The sequence below is a fragment of the Charadrius vociferus genome, unplaced genomic scaffold (assembly GCF_000708025.1).
Source record: "Charadrius vociferus isolate BGI_N301 unplaced genomic scaffold, ASM70802v2 scaffold478, whole genome shotgun sequence".
Lineage (NCBI taxonomy): Eukaryota > Metazoa > Chordata > Aves > Charadriiformes > Charadriidae > Charadrius > Charadrius vociferus.
Window position 1 is genome coordinate 259,138 of NW_009650063.1, and position 16,464 is coordinate 275,601.

General features: G+C 40.0%; 2 protein-coding genes across 2 annotated transcripts in view; one reads left to right on the forward strand and one right to left on the reverse strand.

Annotated features, from left to right (window-relative positions):
* Nucleotides 1-442: 442 nt before the first annotated feature.
* On the forward strand, nt 443-13,323 carry UFSP2 (UFM1-specific peptidase 2). Its single transcript, XM_009891769.1, has 11 exons — nt 443-506; nt 2,058-2,238; nt 2,321-2,387; nt 3,036-3,187; nt 3,984-4,176; nt 5,676-5,822; nt 6,280-6,444; nt 7,778-7,902; nt 9,992-10,068; nt 11,535-11,659; nt 13,141-13,323. Exons 1-11 carry the CDS (start codon nt 443-445, stop codon nt 13,225-13,227), a joined length of 1,383 nt encoding a protein of 460 aa, XP_009890071.1. The 3' UTR covers nt 13,228-13,323.
* Nucleotides 13,324-14,358: 1,035 nt separating this feature from the next.
* ANKRD37 (ankyrin repeat domain 37) overlaps nt 14,359-16,464 on the reverse strand; it is a 5,414-nt gene continuing 3,308 nt past the window's right edge. Inside the window, exons 2-3 of the mRNA XM_009891788.1 lie at nt 15,128-15,219; nt 14,359-14,596 (exon numbers count right to left, since the gene is read on the reverse strand). Coding sequence (XP_009890090.1) covers nt 14,359-14,596; nt 15,128-15,219 — 330 coding nt within the window. The remainder of the gene's footprint in view (nt 14,597-15,127; nt 15,220-16,464) is intronic.

A 16,464-nucleotide genomic window follows, 5' to 3' on the forward strand; every position in this document is an offset into this window, starting at 1 on the left:
ACTCGGTTTAGACTTGAGTGCGGTGCAGCCCGGTTCTGTGGCGAGCGGGGCGGGCTGAGGGCTGGTGCTGGCCTGCCTGCTCCACGGTGGGTGCTCCGAGGTGCCCCTGAGGCCGCAAAGCGGCCTTTGGGCCTCCAGCCCTCAGGGGCACCTCGGGGAAGCTGTTGAGGCCCCTTGGGCGTGTGGTTAAAAAAACAGTCTTTCACACCAAAAGTAGACAAATTTTTGTGGAGACACAGAGCGGGGATTTGGGAAGGGGAAAGAAACAGCTGTGCCCCTACACTCCCTGTTTATTCTCAGGGCCCCCTCAGCAGCTGCAGTAGTTCACCGGTGTGTTGGCGCAGTAACCCACAGGTGTAACTTGAGAGAGAGAGTGTTGAAAATAACTGTTCGTTTTTATTGCCTTTTTTCTTTTTTCTCTCCTCAGGTAATTCTAGAAGCTATGGATATACTCTTTAGAATAAGAGGAGGCCTGGATCTTGCATTTCAGCTGGCAACTACGGACGGTGTGTCTCTAACAGTGTAATAGATTTCTTAATAAAAGGTTATTTGCATAAATGTTAATTTTAACTAGCTGTGATGTTTATTGTCTTGGCGTTTCACCAGATGTTAAGTGGTTTTTCCCAAGCCTGTAAGAATTAAGTACAAAAAATGTTTTTCTTTATCTCCATTAGTTTTCTGACAGGCTTTTTCCATCATATGTTTATTAGTTTTTAATTTCAAGTAAAGTTTAAATTGCTGGGTCTAGGTCATTTTATTTACAGATTTTTCTTACTTATGGATATGGTGTTGGGATCGCTTTTTGGGTTGAATCCAAAGTTGACCTTAAAATTCCAAGCGAATGGATAATAACTTGATGAAAATGTATTCATTCTAACAGGATTATATTAGTAATACAGTTTGGAGATTGTGATCCAGTGTTTCTAGATTGTGATCCAGTCTTTCTAGAGAAACAGAGATGAACAAGCTAACTAGTTGCTCTTGAATTTAGGCAGGATTGACTACTGCAATTCCGTGTGGAATTGGGACTAAACCATATGGCGTTAAGAGGCTCCTCTGGTCCCACATTCATACAGTAAGGCGACGTTCACTTTAGAAAGTCTGCTCAGAGCTGTCGGCAGCCATTGAGCTGTCGTGGGGTGGAGTGCAGTGCAGGAGGAGGGTGTCTGTAGCTTGTTCTGCATTATAAAAGGACGCGTCTTTACTAGAAACTCAGAATTCAGTGTTAGTGAACCTGGAAAAGGAACTCAGGCTCACGATTTCAGTTCATGATGTGGAATGGAAGTGTTGAATAGGTTGCCCTAATGCATAGCAACTTCCTGTGAATTGCATTCCCGGAGAAAAGCTATTTATTTGACTTTGTTTACAGTGTAGTGAATTTTAACCACAGCGAAGCAGAGTGATACTTGGATTGTCCAAGTGCATAGTATTCACAGCTATTAGCGTGTAAATATGGCAGACCACTCTTTTGAAGGCATTGAGTTTTTCTTTTGGAGGAGATTTAGCTAGATATGTTGGGTTTTGTTGGATTTTTCTAATAGCATAGTTTTTACAGACTTCTAGTGCCAAAGTCAACTAATAGTGGCCAAATCTAAGTTAATGCATTAAAGAAATACAATTTGGCATAGTCTTTGATAGCGTGTTAGGCTTTGTATAGCTCCTGAATCTTGCCAGGATTTAGTCAAACGATTAAATATAACCATATGTAGGAGTTTGTATGTAGAAGTTCTTTTGCAACTGTGGGCTTAGTTGAGAGTTACTGATGTGAGAATTGATTACAGTGTAGGTTATTCTGTAATTCATTCAGCTCTTCATATCTGAGAGCATCTGAGAGAAACAGTATGAAATGTATTAGGCAGGTATGAGTGTGAATGTTTGAGACAGACCTGGTAAGTGAAATCTTATCTCAGTTTTTCTTTACATAGCCATTTTTCTGATCATAACAGCACTTAGATTTTTATTCCAATTCAAAACACATCGATTTTTTTTTTTTAAATGTATGCCCAGCAGCTGTAACAAAAGTGTGGGAGCCTAATTGTACCCTTATTGTGTTTCAGAGGCATCAACAAAAAAGGCATTAGGATATGTGTTCAGTGATCTTGCGAACAAACTGTCCTCAGATGTTCTTGTATTAAGAATTCGCCACAGTTCAGTCTATGTGTGGCCTAACAATGGCGTGAACACTGTTCCAGAGCTGACTGATGACTCTGCTTGTAAGGAGATAAGACGATTTATACAGTGAGTATATTTAAAAATGTCTAATTTTTAAAAATCTATTAATTTCTTATTATAGAAATTTCTCTTTCTGCTGATACTTCAGGTTTGACCAAGATGATGAGACGAAACGGAAGCTTGGCAAAAAAAAGGATAAAAGGTTACAAGATACGGTATGTATCTCACCACACTAATAAATTCCGTCAGACGAACTATCATTTAAAAATTTTTAGATCTGCCCTCTGTAGGCTTTTCTGTACACAAATAGGCATTGACATGACTTAATCCTTTTAAAGTTACTGAGACTCAGCGTGAATGCAGAGATCCATTTACAGTAAAAGTTTGTCTTTCACATTACTAGTTTTTTTCATAGAATCATAGAATGATTTAGGTTGGAAGGGACCGTAAAGATCATTGAGTTCCAACCCCCCTGCCGTGGGCAGGGACGCCTCCCACCAGCCCAGGTTGCTCCAAGCCCCGTCCAGCCTGGCCTTGAACCCCTCCAGGGATGGGGCAGCCACAACTTCCCTGGGCAACCTGTTCCAGTGCCTCACCACCCTCACAGTAAAAAATTTCTTCCTAATATCTAATCTAAATCTCCCCTCTTCCGGTTTGAAGCCATTACCCCTCATTCTATCACTACATGCTCTTGTAAAAAGTCTCACTTCAGCTTTCCTGAAGAGAAAAAAAGGCGTGCCTTTTTAAACCAAATTATTTCATTACTGAGTTTGATACCAAATATCTACAATCTTACTTTTGCCTTCTTGGTGCGTGTGTTGCTGGAGATGTACTATTGGTGTCTTTACCCTCTGCAGCAGCAGATAGTCAATATAGACCTCATGCTGGAAATGACATCCTCATTAGCTGCTTTCGCTCCAGTCATTGAAAGGGAAAATAAGGAACACCACTACATTAATATGACATTACCAGTTGATGTTGTTGTGTCTGTTTCTCCAGAAGAAACATGGGGAAAGTAAGTGTTATCCTGAACTTGTAATTTTTTGGCTTTGTTTCTGCTTTTTCTTCTTTTCATATCATTAATCAGTTTAATGAAGCAGCATGTAGTATTTTTGTAATGGAATTTAACTGTAAATAACAACAGCTGTTGCGTAGACAGCTGTTAGCTTTAGTAATCCTGAGAAACAATCCTTTTGCTGTCTACAAAAAATTCAGTTTATCCATGTCTGATACATGTGATAACTCCTAACCATTGCTTAGCAAGGAATTAAGAAAGTCAGGAAAGTGTTCTAAAAATTCTTCTAAGTATATGAGTGGGTATAAAAGTGAGAGTTAGAGTGTGAGCCTTTGCCATCTCAGTACTACGTTAGGGGCTGCAGCTTGGGTGGGTGAAGGTGGAAAGCGACGAGTCTTCCTCTGTACTTTTTCCTTGCATTTTTTGTGTAAGATTTGATTCTGAAGGATGCTAAATTGGGTAGATAAAACACAAAAAAACCCAACCAACCATAGAGTCACAGATGTAACTTTTATTTTGGCAAATGCTCGTAATGGTTGTGTTTCTGATAGGGGAGCAGGGTACCTGTACTTTGGAGGGCTGGATGACGAGAGAGTAGTTACTGTATGTAGATGTGGTTTGAGTAAAGCCTGGTGAGGTTCTGTCTTTCTTGGGGGAAGCGGAAGCATGGAAGTAGTAAGTTTATCAGACCAGGTGCAAATACACGTATAGGTATTGTATAACTGTCAGAGGTATGAGAGAAAATGATCCACTGTCACTGTTCTACTTCTTAAATATTCTCCCTTATACTTCGCAGAGTACAGAATCTCCTGGTGAAAGCAATTCACAGGCAATTAACTGACATGGAAAGATGTATCATGAAATATATGAAAGGAACATCAATTGTGGTACCAGAACAATTTCATTTCATGTTACCAGGAAAAAACGATCTTGTAACAATCTCGTATCCTACAGGTATTTCCGATGATCAACTGGAAAGTTACAGAAAGGTAAAGCCAACAAATACTATCAGAACCTGATTTTTTTAATGTAACTTTTTTTTTTAATTATTATTATTGTGACTGAAGCAGTGGTAAAGCTTTTCATTTAGCGAACATACAATAAATACTAACAGACTACTAGTTTTTTTAATTCATTTTTACTATAACTGAAGCAGTATACTGAATGTGGAAGCTTGATATCTTAAAAGTTATAAGATGTATCAGATCTCATTTTTGCAAGGGAACAATAGAAACTGTAGAACTACATAGGATTTGGTTTAGGTAGGTTTTATCTAAATTATACTTCTGGTACTGGATTATTTGAGTATCTCTACTTCCGTGGTAGAATATCAGATTACTTGTAGCGTGTTACTACTTTCAGGCTTTAACAAGTGTCCTGAAAGGTTTAGGGCTGGGGTTTTCTTGTTTGTTTTGGTTTCTTTCTTGGGGTTGTGTGGTGTTGGGTTTTTTTCTTTGTTTTGGGGGGCTGCTCGTTGTGGCTCACAGCTGACTAGCCTTAGCTAGCTTTTGTTTGGTTGGGTTTTGCCTTCTGGGCTGGCACATCTAGAAAAAAGGAATATGGATGAGGTGGAAAAATTTCCTGATGCGGCAGTCCGTTCGACTGAGATGTGTACCTGGCTCATACCAGTTCCGGTCACACAGTTACACGTACTCAGAGTGGGGAAAGAATCTTCTGCTGCCTCAGAGGTACAGAAGCCATGGGGATTTTTCATTTTCTTCTTCTGTGTGAAGCATTACTGAGTATACAAAGCCTCATCTCTTTGTTGCATTTGCAGAGGCCTCAGGCGCTGGTGGCACCTCAAGTCTTTCCTGCTCTCTGTCTTCTGTTCACTCTTATTCACTGATTGCCACGTGTTGCTGTAGCTAATGTAGTTGGGTTCAGTGTTGGGTCACCTACGTAAAACGTGTTACCTGTGTTACGCACATTATCCTAGATGATCTCATTGTTCCTTTCATTCATAAGCTCTGTGAAATAAGGCCATATATCTCTTTAAATGTGGCTGTTGTGTTGCAAACAGTGCTTAAGAGATTTAAAAATAGACTGAATCTGCTTAAATCTTAAGCTCACTACCTTTACTTTGCCTCAGTATGTGGTATTTGTATGTCTTCAATATTAGTTAAGATTATAATTCAGAGTGTGTGTATCTATACTACTACATAGATAAAACTGTAATCCTTTTCTGTTATGGTGTATTTTTATCATACGTTCATAAGACCCTTGTCACTCACATCTCCAGTGGGGCTCCAGCGGCAGGAGTTGTGTAACAGTGGGCCGTTTAGATAGGAGGTAAGCCTGTATGAGCTTCCTTCGAGAGGTGAGATCTAGTAGTAAACATACACACTGAATGTTTAATTAAGCAGATTTTAATATATTGATTTGCTAAACTATGCTGTTACGATTGTTTATGTCTTTATTGTTACTTAAAATGTGATGTGTCTTTTAATCCAAGATTTGAATTGTGTTCTTTATTCAAACCTGCATGTAGGAATTGCATGGGTTATTCAATCTGCCATGTGACAGACCGTATTTCAAGAGAGCAAATGCTTATCATTTTCCAGATGAACCATATAAAGATGGATATCTGAGAAATCCACATTTACATCTTAATTCACCTGGTACGGAGTCTGGTATGGTAAGTTTGAATTGAAACATTTGTAAGAAAGTACTTTTTTTTTTTTTTACTTGAGATTTGTTATTAAAAGAAGTAATTTAGATAGTCAATATTGTATAGATGAGAGAGTGAAGTAACTGGCTTGGCCTTTTAAGTAAAAGGGCTTCTCTGCACAAAATGGCATTGCTTTAGCTATATTTGTCCCAATGGATTTGCATTTTCTTGGAAAAGGACGTACGCATTTTTAGCATGTATCTTTAAAATTTCTCACAACCAGGACAAGAAACTAAAACTATGAATGAGATGTTTAGGAGACAAAAATGGGAGGAGTAATCATGTGTGAATAACCCTTCAGTTCTTCCAAAAATTTGCGATCCCCAACTGAAAGTTTTTAGAGTGCAAGTGGCAAGTCATAGGACTTCTCTGCAAAGTGATGCAAGTGTGATCAGCTGCATGTGTATTATCTCTTTCTGGGCAGGTTTATTTAGTACACGGTGTATATAGTTATCACCACTATATGCAGGATCGGATTGATGACAGTGGATGGGGCTGTGCCTATCGGTCTTTGCAGACAGTCTGTTCTTGGTTCAAGCACCAAGGTTACATCGATGCACCTATACCAACACACAAAGAAATTCAACAGGTACACAACATTGAAGCAGATTCGTTATTTTATGCGTATTTGTCTACAAAAGTTCATATAGATTATTTTTTAAATATCAAGTCCATATGTTTTAGACTTCGGAGTTGTGTGGTATTTTTAATTTATCTTTTAAATTGAACTGTAGTATTTCATAGTTATTATTTTTAACGAGTTTTATTATAGGAGATGTGCCTCGAACTGTTTATCAGTGTTGAGAGATGTTTTCTGTACAAATAATAGTCCTTCAAATGGTCTTCTAAATATTTCCTTGGATCAATGTTCTATTAGAAGTTCAGATTAGGACTTTTCCCTGTTTCTGCCAAATGAAAAAAACAAAGAACCTGATGTGTCATATTAAAACCAGTTTTAAAACTGAGTCTTGCATTCAGTGACAGCTGGATTAGTCCCCAGATGCTATGCACTGATTTACCGTCTTCTCTTGCAACTTTGCCTTTGAGAGTAGTGGGCTTTCCCTGCTTTTTGAACTCTGCTTCACTTCTTTTTCTGTTGTGAATTTGAATGCATACCTGAGTATGTTTGTTTCTGGTAACAGCACTGAAGAAAAACTGTTAGCTTGGGTAGCTAATATTGTATGCCTAACAAGAAATACTGCAGTTATCTTCGGTCTTCTCAAAATAGTTCTTTGTGTTGTGTTTATTTATTGAACGTTTTTAGCAATGTTTGATTTGGTCTGTGAAACAGCTTTCATCATACCTAGCAGGGATGTGAGCACTGAAGTTAAAACTGCGTTTCCTGAACGTTTCTCATTCCACGCTTAAACCTAAAAGCAACTGAAGTCCGTGCGCTCCTGTAGTATTTTTAGAAATCTAGAAGAGGGCAGTAGCCTTCAGGAGACTTTGTGGGCTTTGTATCCTGAGGGGAAAAGGCTCCTCTCAAGTGCGGCATGTAATGTGTAAGCCTCAGAATGGAGAAGAGTTTAAAATAGACCACAGCCTTCGGTGTATTTCTGTGGCCTCTTCCTCAGAGCGCTATTTTATGGATCCTTTTCTGAGATGCTTTGAATGGGAATGCAGGTACTTCAGTTTGTGAAGTGGCTTCTGGAGTACAATGATGCACTCCGTGATTAGGCAGCTCAGTGCTTACCATCCCAGGGATATATTCTGTGCTTTTAGGCACTGTCTGTATTCGTGTTCAAGTGACATTTCCAGAACAGAACCGCAATGAATGAATTCGACACCCATTTGTCTGCTTCTGACCAGCTAGGTTCAAAACACATTCCCATATATATAAAACGACTTTGTTCACAAAAAATGGTGGAATTGTCTACTATATGTTGTTGACGTTTGTTTTTCTTCATCGTGATATTGCAAAGGCACTGGTGGATGCTGGAGACAAGCCTGCAGCATTTGTTGGGTCACGGCAATGGATTGGTTCAATTGAGGTACAGCTTGTTTTGAATCAGCTTTTTGGAATAACATCCAAAATATTATTTGTCAGGTAAGAATCAATATCTGTTTAATAGCTCAGCAATTACTAAAAAGACTGAACGCCTTAAAATGCAAATTGCCATTGCAATACATGGGAGAACAGGGATAATAAAAGAGATAATAACTCTTTTAAGGGTTCCTTGTTCGTAACCCTGTATTCCTGCCTTCGGTTGTGCTAAGTGCTTACAGATGTAGGTGTTGCTAAATTTCCCGTGGGCTTGGGGTTCTGGTTTGCAGTTGCTATAAATGGCTTCACAATATGCAAACTGATGTGGAATTCAGCATATTCCTTTGCACCCCAAAGGTAGTTTTTGAAGCAGCAGTCTGGCGGGCACGATGAACTGAATGCGCACTGACAGTAAATTATACTTTGTGCACAGAGCTAACCTGTCAGCTCAGGATTGAGGTAAATTGCTGAGCAGCCTGGAAGTAGTGTTCTCTCTTCTGGGTTTGTGTGACAGCTAAAACAAGGGATTTGTTTCCATTCTGATCATCTGAGGCTCTCGGACACAATAAAGAAACCTACAAATACATTTGGGAGGAAAAGAATAACATTCAGCATTTATCAGAAATAAAATTACTGGGGTTTTATCATTTAGGCAGCACTAAGGAGACTAATAAATCCCTGAATGTTTTGTGATAAATACAATCATGAAATAAAGAGTATATACTAACTTGGCATGTATGAAAATTCTAGTCAAACAAAATACTACTCATGAGTTATGTTTAGAGTAAATTCTATTGTCGGTATTCTAAAAAGGCATGTGACCATGCTGATAGCGATTCTTAACAGTAGGAAAATAGTTCAGTTCTTCAATATTTTGTAAAGCTTTATACAGCCAATTTTAATCTTTTTTGTTCCAGAGCTTATATTTGCAGATGATCCACCAATTATTTATAGCAGCTGGGACAGGCCCTGCCAGTATGAAGGTTTTTATTCCTGCATGTAAGAATATAGAATAGATTCCTTTGTGAACTGGGTAGAATTGCTCATAGTGCTGCTACGAGGGAGCACCAGTGTTTTTCAGGATTATGAAAAGCCAACATCACTACCGTGCTGAGAAGAAGTGTCATGCATCTTTTTCAGCTGGTCACTGGCAGTGGATTGCATTTTTGTCTTGAGCTTATTTCCAGCTAAGACGTCTAACTCTTTATGGAAATAAGACTTCACAGTTGCACCGGCAGTGCTAGTACAGAATCCATTATTGTAAATGCACCGTTTCCCAGAGTTCACGTTTTGTATTCTGTCTGCATTTAATCCATCTCTCCGGGAACTTTTGGGAAGCAGATACACAGGCTTTCTTTGGGTTTTCAAAAGGTTAACCACTATATGAAGAAATACAAAGACAAGATATTAAAAATATCTATATTAATTTCTTTGCCTAGCCTCTGTCACCACTTCTGGGAGCACTGTCAGTCTTCTAAGGGGAATAGAAGTCTCTGCCAGACATATTTCTTCAGCTCTGAATCCTGGCGTACGTGCATGTATTGTGTGTGCCTTTCTCTTCCATGTAGACTTCTTTTGTCTGTGGCTGGTCCCCATGGTTGAAAAGGAAAGCAGGGAGATGATAACAAAGCTAAGTTCAGTGTTGCTTTGAACAGATCACTAATGTTATTTGAGATTAGATTTTTGAAGCCGGCTTGGGTACGAGTGCTGCAATTGCCTGTGCAATTACAGTGGAAACCTATCTTAAGAGATGTCCCTAAGACCTTAAAAGACCTTTACCAACACCTTACTTTTGTTGCTTCTGATGAAGTTCTCTCACTTCAGACGGATGTAGCCAGTCTGTTTTTCAGCCACTTGGAGGGCCCCGTTGGGGTTTACCAGCTGTCCCCATTGTGGGAGACAAGCAGCAGACACGTTACAGAAGCTGGGTGACTCCAGGTGCTCCAGTGGCAACTGGGCTTACAGCAGATTCATTGTCCAACCAGAATCTGCAAGTTGCATTAGAAGACTTTTTTTCATATTGTCCCAGGTTGTTTACACAGGAAAACTCTAAGCCACTTTCTAATCAATTACCTATGCAGTTAACGAGTATAATGGATAATTAGAGAATTAAGTCTAGTGAGGATGACAAATTGTTGTTTTTCTTACCTAGCCAGGGTTCTGAGCTAGCGCTGCAGGGAAGAGAGCTTGCTAATCATTTCAAGACTGAAGGAACTCCGATAATGATCGGTAAGCACTTGAGAATCGAAGAATGGCAATGAAAGTGCATGGCCTCCCTGTGCTGAATTTCATTTCAATTAGAACTCGTTCATTTTACTGTACAAGAGTTAATCAAAACTCTAGATTAATTAAAAATTACGCCTTTCCCAAGGGAGCCTGGAAAATGACACAGTTTAGTCTGGCTGGTATCTTTTCACTCTGTATTTCTCCCAAGCTCAGCATTAAACCTGGTAACAAAAGTCAGCCTAAATGGTGGTGTTAAAAACTGCTATTAAAGTCAGAACTCGAGAGCTGACTTCAGGTCTCTGGAGGAGCAGAAGGTCATACGGTTCCCCCAAACTTCCCAAAAGTAGTGTTTATCTGGCTTTGAAGAGAAGGGTATTGCCCAAATTCTTTTTAAGACCAGTTTTAATAATCCGAAATGTTGGTAATATGAGAGATGCCATTTGAAAGAACGCTGTAACTTTAATTGAACTATTTCCAAGACAGCTGTGGTTTAGAAAATTAAGACTATTAAAAGTATCATTTTTGGCTTTAATAAAATTTCACTTTTAGCAATTTTCACAATCTGTGTTTGGCACTCCGTAAAGATAGTGCTACTCTGTCAAATTAGAGGTGCCAGAAGTCCAGATTTTGGTATGAAATATTCTTGGCCTTTCAGCAGCTTTTTTGTCTGAATTTCAAGAATTTAGAGTCCTATATTGAAAAAACTTTTAATTGTAACTTACCCTTCCCTGCAATGCTCTCTTGTAGATTAGTTTAATTTTTCTTGTTAAGGGGGCAGAGGTTGGGTTTTGGGGCGGGTTTGGGGGATTATTTTTTTTTTTGCTTGTGTTCTTTTGGGTTTTTTGCAATTCCTGTGTGTTGTGTGGAGTCATTACTACAGTATCCCAAGGACGTAAACTCCTCGTGCTATCTGAAAGAAACATGCAAGAGTCGACCTGTGGCCAGCTCATCAAAACGTCCCCTCTCCCTGTTTGCAGGCTGGAGAAAGGGGAGTCAGAAATTACCACTCTGCCCCTAATACCCAGTGATGGAACTTAGTAGAAAACAGCAGATAACCCTTAGCCAGAAGTTCTGATTTCTGTTCTAATTTTAGTCCTTTTACAACCAGATTCCTTTTCTACAGTTCTGGTTTTGCTCACTTTTTCTTTTAAAGAAACTTATGTTTGACATATTCTTGACTTCATCTGGTGGAAGTGTTGAGGATTTAACCCACCTTGCTGACATGGAAGAAATATGGAAAATAAATTCCCTAGTTGTAGTAAGTAAAGCAAAATAAGTAATCTTCCCTAGTTGTAGGAAAGATACGCTGTTCAATAACGTGAAGAATCTTACATAGGCCACCTTCGGAATTGTTCTGATAACCAAGCTAATCTGTTAATAGAAAGCATTGATGTACTTTTCTTTTAGGCTTGCACATTGGGCCAATCTCAGTGAAAAAACTTCAGCAATTTGTGTTCCTCCTGTTTCAGGTGGAGGCGTTTTGGCTCACACGATATTAGGAGTGGCTTGGAATGAGCTTACAGGGCACATAAAATACTTGATTCTAGACCCACATTACACTGGAGGAGAAGATCTGCATATTGTTTTGGAAAAGGTGAGGCTTGATGCACATACATATAAATACACACACACACATATGTATGCATATACATTTATTCTGGCATTAAACAAATAATGCACAGCCAAATACAAATTGGCCATCCTATGGCTTCTCCATTCCTTACGGAGGAAGCACTGATCCCAGTTAACCTGCGCATATGCTGCTTACCATTAGTTTCTGAAACTTGGTGTCTTTGGAGAGGATACATTGGGTCAGCAACTACATAAAGTTGTTACAGTGCAAAGAAATGTTCTTTACTTTCACTGAACTAAACCATCTCCCCTTTTACCCAGTAGTATATACAATAAACGTGTTTGGAATTTTGAATGGAACAGAAACATCTGTTCAGCCTGTGAAATGCTGTTACTGAAGCAGAGAAGTTAACTATTTATTTAAAATTTAATTTCTTTTTCTAAAAAAATCCACCACTAGCCATTCTCAGATCAGGCCTTGAACTAAGAGTAAAGGGCAGGTACCGAGCTGTTTTCAAAATCTGGGAAAGCTCTAAAGAATAAAGGGTATGTGATGTTACATCCATATTTAAAGCTACTAAAACCTAAAAGGGATGATGCAGCACATTACAAAATAGTAAACACAGTGTCAGAAACGTAAACTGTGAAAGTAGCTAAATCATCCTACAGGTGTTAAGTAATCGATTTCTTTTCTGTTCTTCATATTAAATGGCAAATAGCAGCTTTTATTTCCTGTCTTTATTTGATTTGGTTTGTTTATTTATTGCCTTGGGTTGGCCTAGCTGGAAGAGCTGTTGAAGGAACATTTTGCTAGCCCCGTAACGATCAAAGCTTGGCAGGGAGACAGAAGGAAACCATTCCCCAAGAACGTGTAGGACCAAAGGCTGTTACAGCTAGGAGGCGTTCAGGAACAGCTCAGGAGGATAAAATACATGCAGAACCCCTCTTTCCTCAGCAAAAATTGCTGGGAGGGGAGCAACTGAGGTGGAATAGTTTGTAGCTCTTTTCTTCAAAAACAGCTTGTATAATTATGTGGTGAAGAGCTTTGTTAGGCTGTTTTTCTGATAATTATGATCAGCAGCACAGCTGATATTAAGAGTTCTGGCTCTGAAATACCAACTCCTACCAAAGGCGGCAAGGATTCTTCAAGATGAGAAGTGGAAACTGTGAGAATAAGAGTGTCAGAATCCCTTTAGTCTCTCTGTAGCAGCAGAAGGTAGTGGGAAGTGGGGGAAAAGAGATGCTGCTTTTTAGGAACTGAGATGGGGTGGGGAGGGAGGAAGGGGAAGAGAAAGACCCTGTGAAGTGTTTCCCATTACTGCATTTCCAGGCATGTAGAGAACTCTCTGAAAATTGTGTGTCATGGCATGCTATAGATACTTGAAAAGAATACATACAGCTTCGATTAAAATGGGTAAAATAAAATAGATCCAATAGTAGTAGATAGGAAAAAGAGAATTTGTAGTAGATTTAAACACTGTCTTGCTTTTTTTTCTTGGACAGGGCTGGTGTGGATGGAAGGGCCCGGAGTTTTGGAACAAGGACGCCTATTATAATCTCTGCCTACCTCAACGACCGAAAACTATTTAAATTCTGCTCTTCGGCTGGAACATGCTAAGCCAGAATTCTAGCTGATGTAGATACAACTGTCTTGCTGTTTATCAGAATAATGCTTTAAGTCACTCAAAAGCTAGTTGAAATAGAAATGTTGATTGAGTAATTTAAATTAAGAAAATATTTTTTTTATGAAACCTAAAAATAAGAGTTATCTGCTATGAACTGTATTTCTTATAAATACATTTATTAGGTAACTAATAATCTCTTCTTTTAGCTAGGATAACTTTATATGGCATTTTTTGTTATGCTGAAATCTTTCCGAATTAAATGTCCAGTCCTTTTATTTTATTACAGAATTCTTCCTTGCCAAAAAGATGAACTGTCCTCTACCTTCCAGGTTCCGTACAGCCAGCTGCCTTGCGCACAGCGAGCCTGTCCAAGGCATCGTTTGCTGCTGATGCTGTTGATTAACAGCATTTTAGAAAAGGAGTGGGAGAAAAATGGCTATATGTACTGAATTTTATGAACTTTGTTCTCATATTTACACTGAAAAAAACGTGAGAGAATTAATTATTATATGTGCATTTATTTATAGCTGTAGGAATACAACTATTCCAGGGAAAAAAACCCACAACAGTCTTCTGTAAGAAGTAAAAATAAATGAGCTTTCCTCCTTCTCAGAAGGAGATGCTGTACCAGCAAATACGTCTGGTGGCTCTGTGCATGGCGCAGTTGGGTCTCTTCAGGCTTGGGATTGCCCTTGACTTCTCGTGGGGATTACAGGCGGTTTCTTTTGTCAGCGAGGAGACGAAGATCTGTCACACGAACAAACAGGAATAAGTCTGTATCTGATGCCATCAAAACATAGGCTACAGCTGTGGTGTTGGTAAGGATGCTGTCTTTGTGAGGTGCTCCATCAGTGCAGCAGTAAAAGTACCCGCCACTTCTTTTTGTTTCCAGGTGGAAGTAGCTTTTTCAGTGGCATTCCCTGTGCACTATCCATTTTCAATAAATCCCTGACCTTAGATACCTATGCAAGTTGATCCTTACTGGCAGGCTTCTCAACCCAACTGCTGCATATCTTAACACCAGATTTATTTACTTCAATGACAAAAGCATTAAAAAAATACTCAAAATATTCTGAATTGTAGTAAGCCAATGGTATTACACACCATCTGCTCTTCTCCTCTTCCTGCTTACGGATCTGCTGGTGTCACTTTCTCCTTTCCGTGCAGCTGGGTCCTCCCTGGGCGAGCGGCATTGGTCACCAGGTGCGCAGCCAGGCTGTCCTCTCCGCTTCAGTGCCCGACTCTGCTGAATCCCCGTCAGGAACTTGGCACATTCCAGAAAGCCGTAAGCCAGTGCCAGCTCTGCCGCCGTTTGTCCGCTGTTGTTGCGCAAGCTGAAACACAGAATTAACGATAACCATTCCATTACACTGAAACGTTTATTATGAGCAAGCACGGATCGAGATTAATGAAGTGGTCACTTCAGAAAGAGGTATAAAAATAAGCACAGAGAATCCATAGCAAGAAGGCTTGTCAAGGATAGTGTGGGGCTCTGCTCATACAGAGGGCTTGGTATTAAATGCAACAAGGAATAATTATTTTAAAATACTTTTGTCATCAGACTGTGACTTGCTCGGTGTATCAGAAAGGCAAAACGGCATTAGGCACCATGGAAAACTAACAAGGAGAACTTCTCATCAGGCATTTTCTCTTAGCAGTTACTACAGAATTCTTTCACGTGGAACTGAGCAGCATATGTTCTACGCTGCTTTGGTGTTTGTGGCAGTTTTTAATACTGCTCTTCTGCCTATAGTCATCTGTATTTACGCTCTTGGCATGCACGCTCTGAACAGGAACAAGTACTGTGTGAAATACACTTATCCTTTGATGCTGTTACGGAAATGACTAAATGTAGCTCAACTTACTCAATTTTGGCATCGCCAACAACAAGGAGAGCAAGACATTCCAAATTCCCAACTTTTGCTGCTTTATGAATCGGGGCTTCTCCGAGGCAATCCTAAAACCACAATTAATAGGTATCCATGATTTGAAGGAAGTGGAATAGGGTGAAGCTGTATTGTTCTCCAGCACGACGGGGGTATGGGGTGTGACGCTGTGTGCGCGTCTGTTCTGAGTTGAGAGGTTAAAGGAGTACAGCCAGTAAAGTGCACTCGGTAACTGCCATTAAATGTTCAGTGTGTTCATCACAGCAAAGCAGGAATCCCGTCCCGTGCACTACTGATTCTTTAATCTTTACCTTCTGCAAGATAATTGACCCAGAATACACTCTGTGCACTGATTAACAGCATCTTTCAGCACCTCTCAGGGGTTGCTGTCACCAACAGCTTGCTGCTACCAGCTCGGAGGTATAAGCAAATTAAAACTTCGCAGCTAGAGGAAAAACATGGAATCATAGAATTGTCTAGGTTGGAAGGGACCTTTAAGATTATTGAGTCCAACCATCAACCCAACACTGCCAAAACTACCACTAACCCATGTCCCTCAGCACCACATCTACCCATCTTTTAAATACCTCCAGTGATGGTGACTCCGCCACTTCCCTGGGCAGCCTGTTCCAATGCTTGACAAATTTTTCAGTGAAGAATTTTTTCCTAATATCCATCCTAAACCTCCCCTGGTGCAACTGGAGACTCTTGTCCTATCGCCTGTTACTCGGGAGAAGAGACCAATACCCCGCCCCTGGCTATACCCTCCTTACATTTACTGGATGTAGAGGCAAAATTTCAGAGGAAAAAGGAATACTCACTTGTGTAAGAGAATTAAGGGTTTTTTCACATCACATGCAGTGCTGTATGTGTGAAAAATGCATTGTATGTAGCAAATAAAACAGCTGACGCAATATAGATAGGATTTTGGCTCATGCTCGAATAAAATACAATAAGCGGCGCTAGGGTGCCCTCCTGTCGCTGCCCCGGGGGGTGTCGGTGGAACCCCAAGTCCTTCTACCTCACCGCGATGTGTATTAATCGGTTTATTTGCTGCATTTGCTGTTGCCAACATCCAGTGTGGTTCTGCCAATGCGCCTCAGCGCTGGTCTGGAAAGATGACATCTTGGATCAAGGAAAGAAAAAAACCTGAGGATTAATTTAAGAGTTTTTACCCCCAAAAGCTTAAGTCAGCATAAATAAGTCCCTGCTGTCATCCTGCCCGAGCTCTGCCACCAGGGCAGACGGATTGGGGGTGACAAACGCAGCCATTGGCGACGCCGGTGGCTCCCCTCAGCGTGTGGGACACAGCGAGG

What these genes read in the sequence shown, in the direction of transcription:
- UFSP2 (XM_009891769.1), top strand. Translation starts at nt 443, where the DNA reads ATGGATATACTCTTTAGAATAAGAGGAGGCCTGGATCTTGCATTTCAG. An exon ending in CACACAAAGAAATTCAACAG is followed by an intron (nt 6,445 to 7,777) that starts GTACACAACATT and finishes GATATTGCAAAG; the next exon opens with GCACTGGTGGATGCTGGAGA. An exon ending in AGGAACTCCGATAATGATCG is followed by an intron (nt 10,069 to 11,534) that starts GTAAGCACTTGA and finishes CTCCTGTTTCAG; the next exon opens with GTGGAGGCGTTTTGGCTCAC.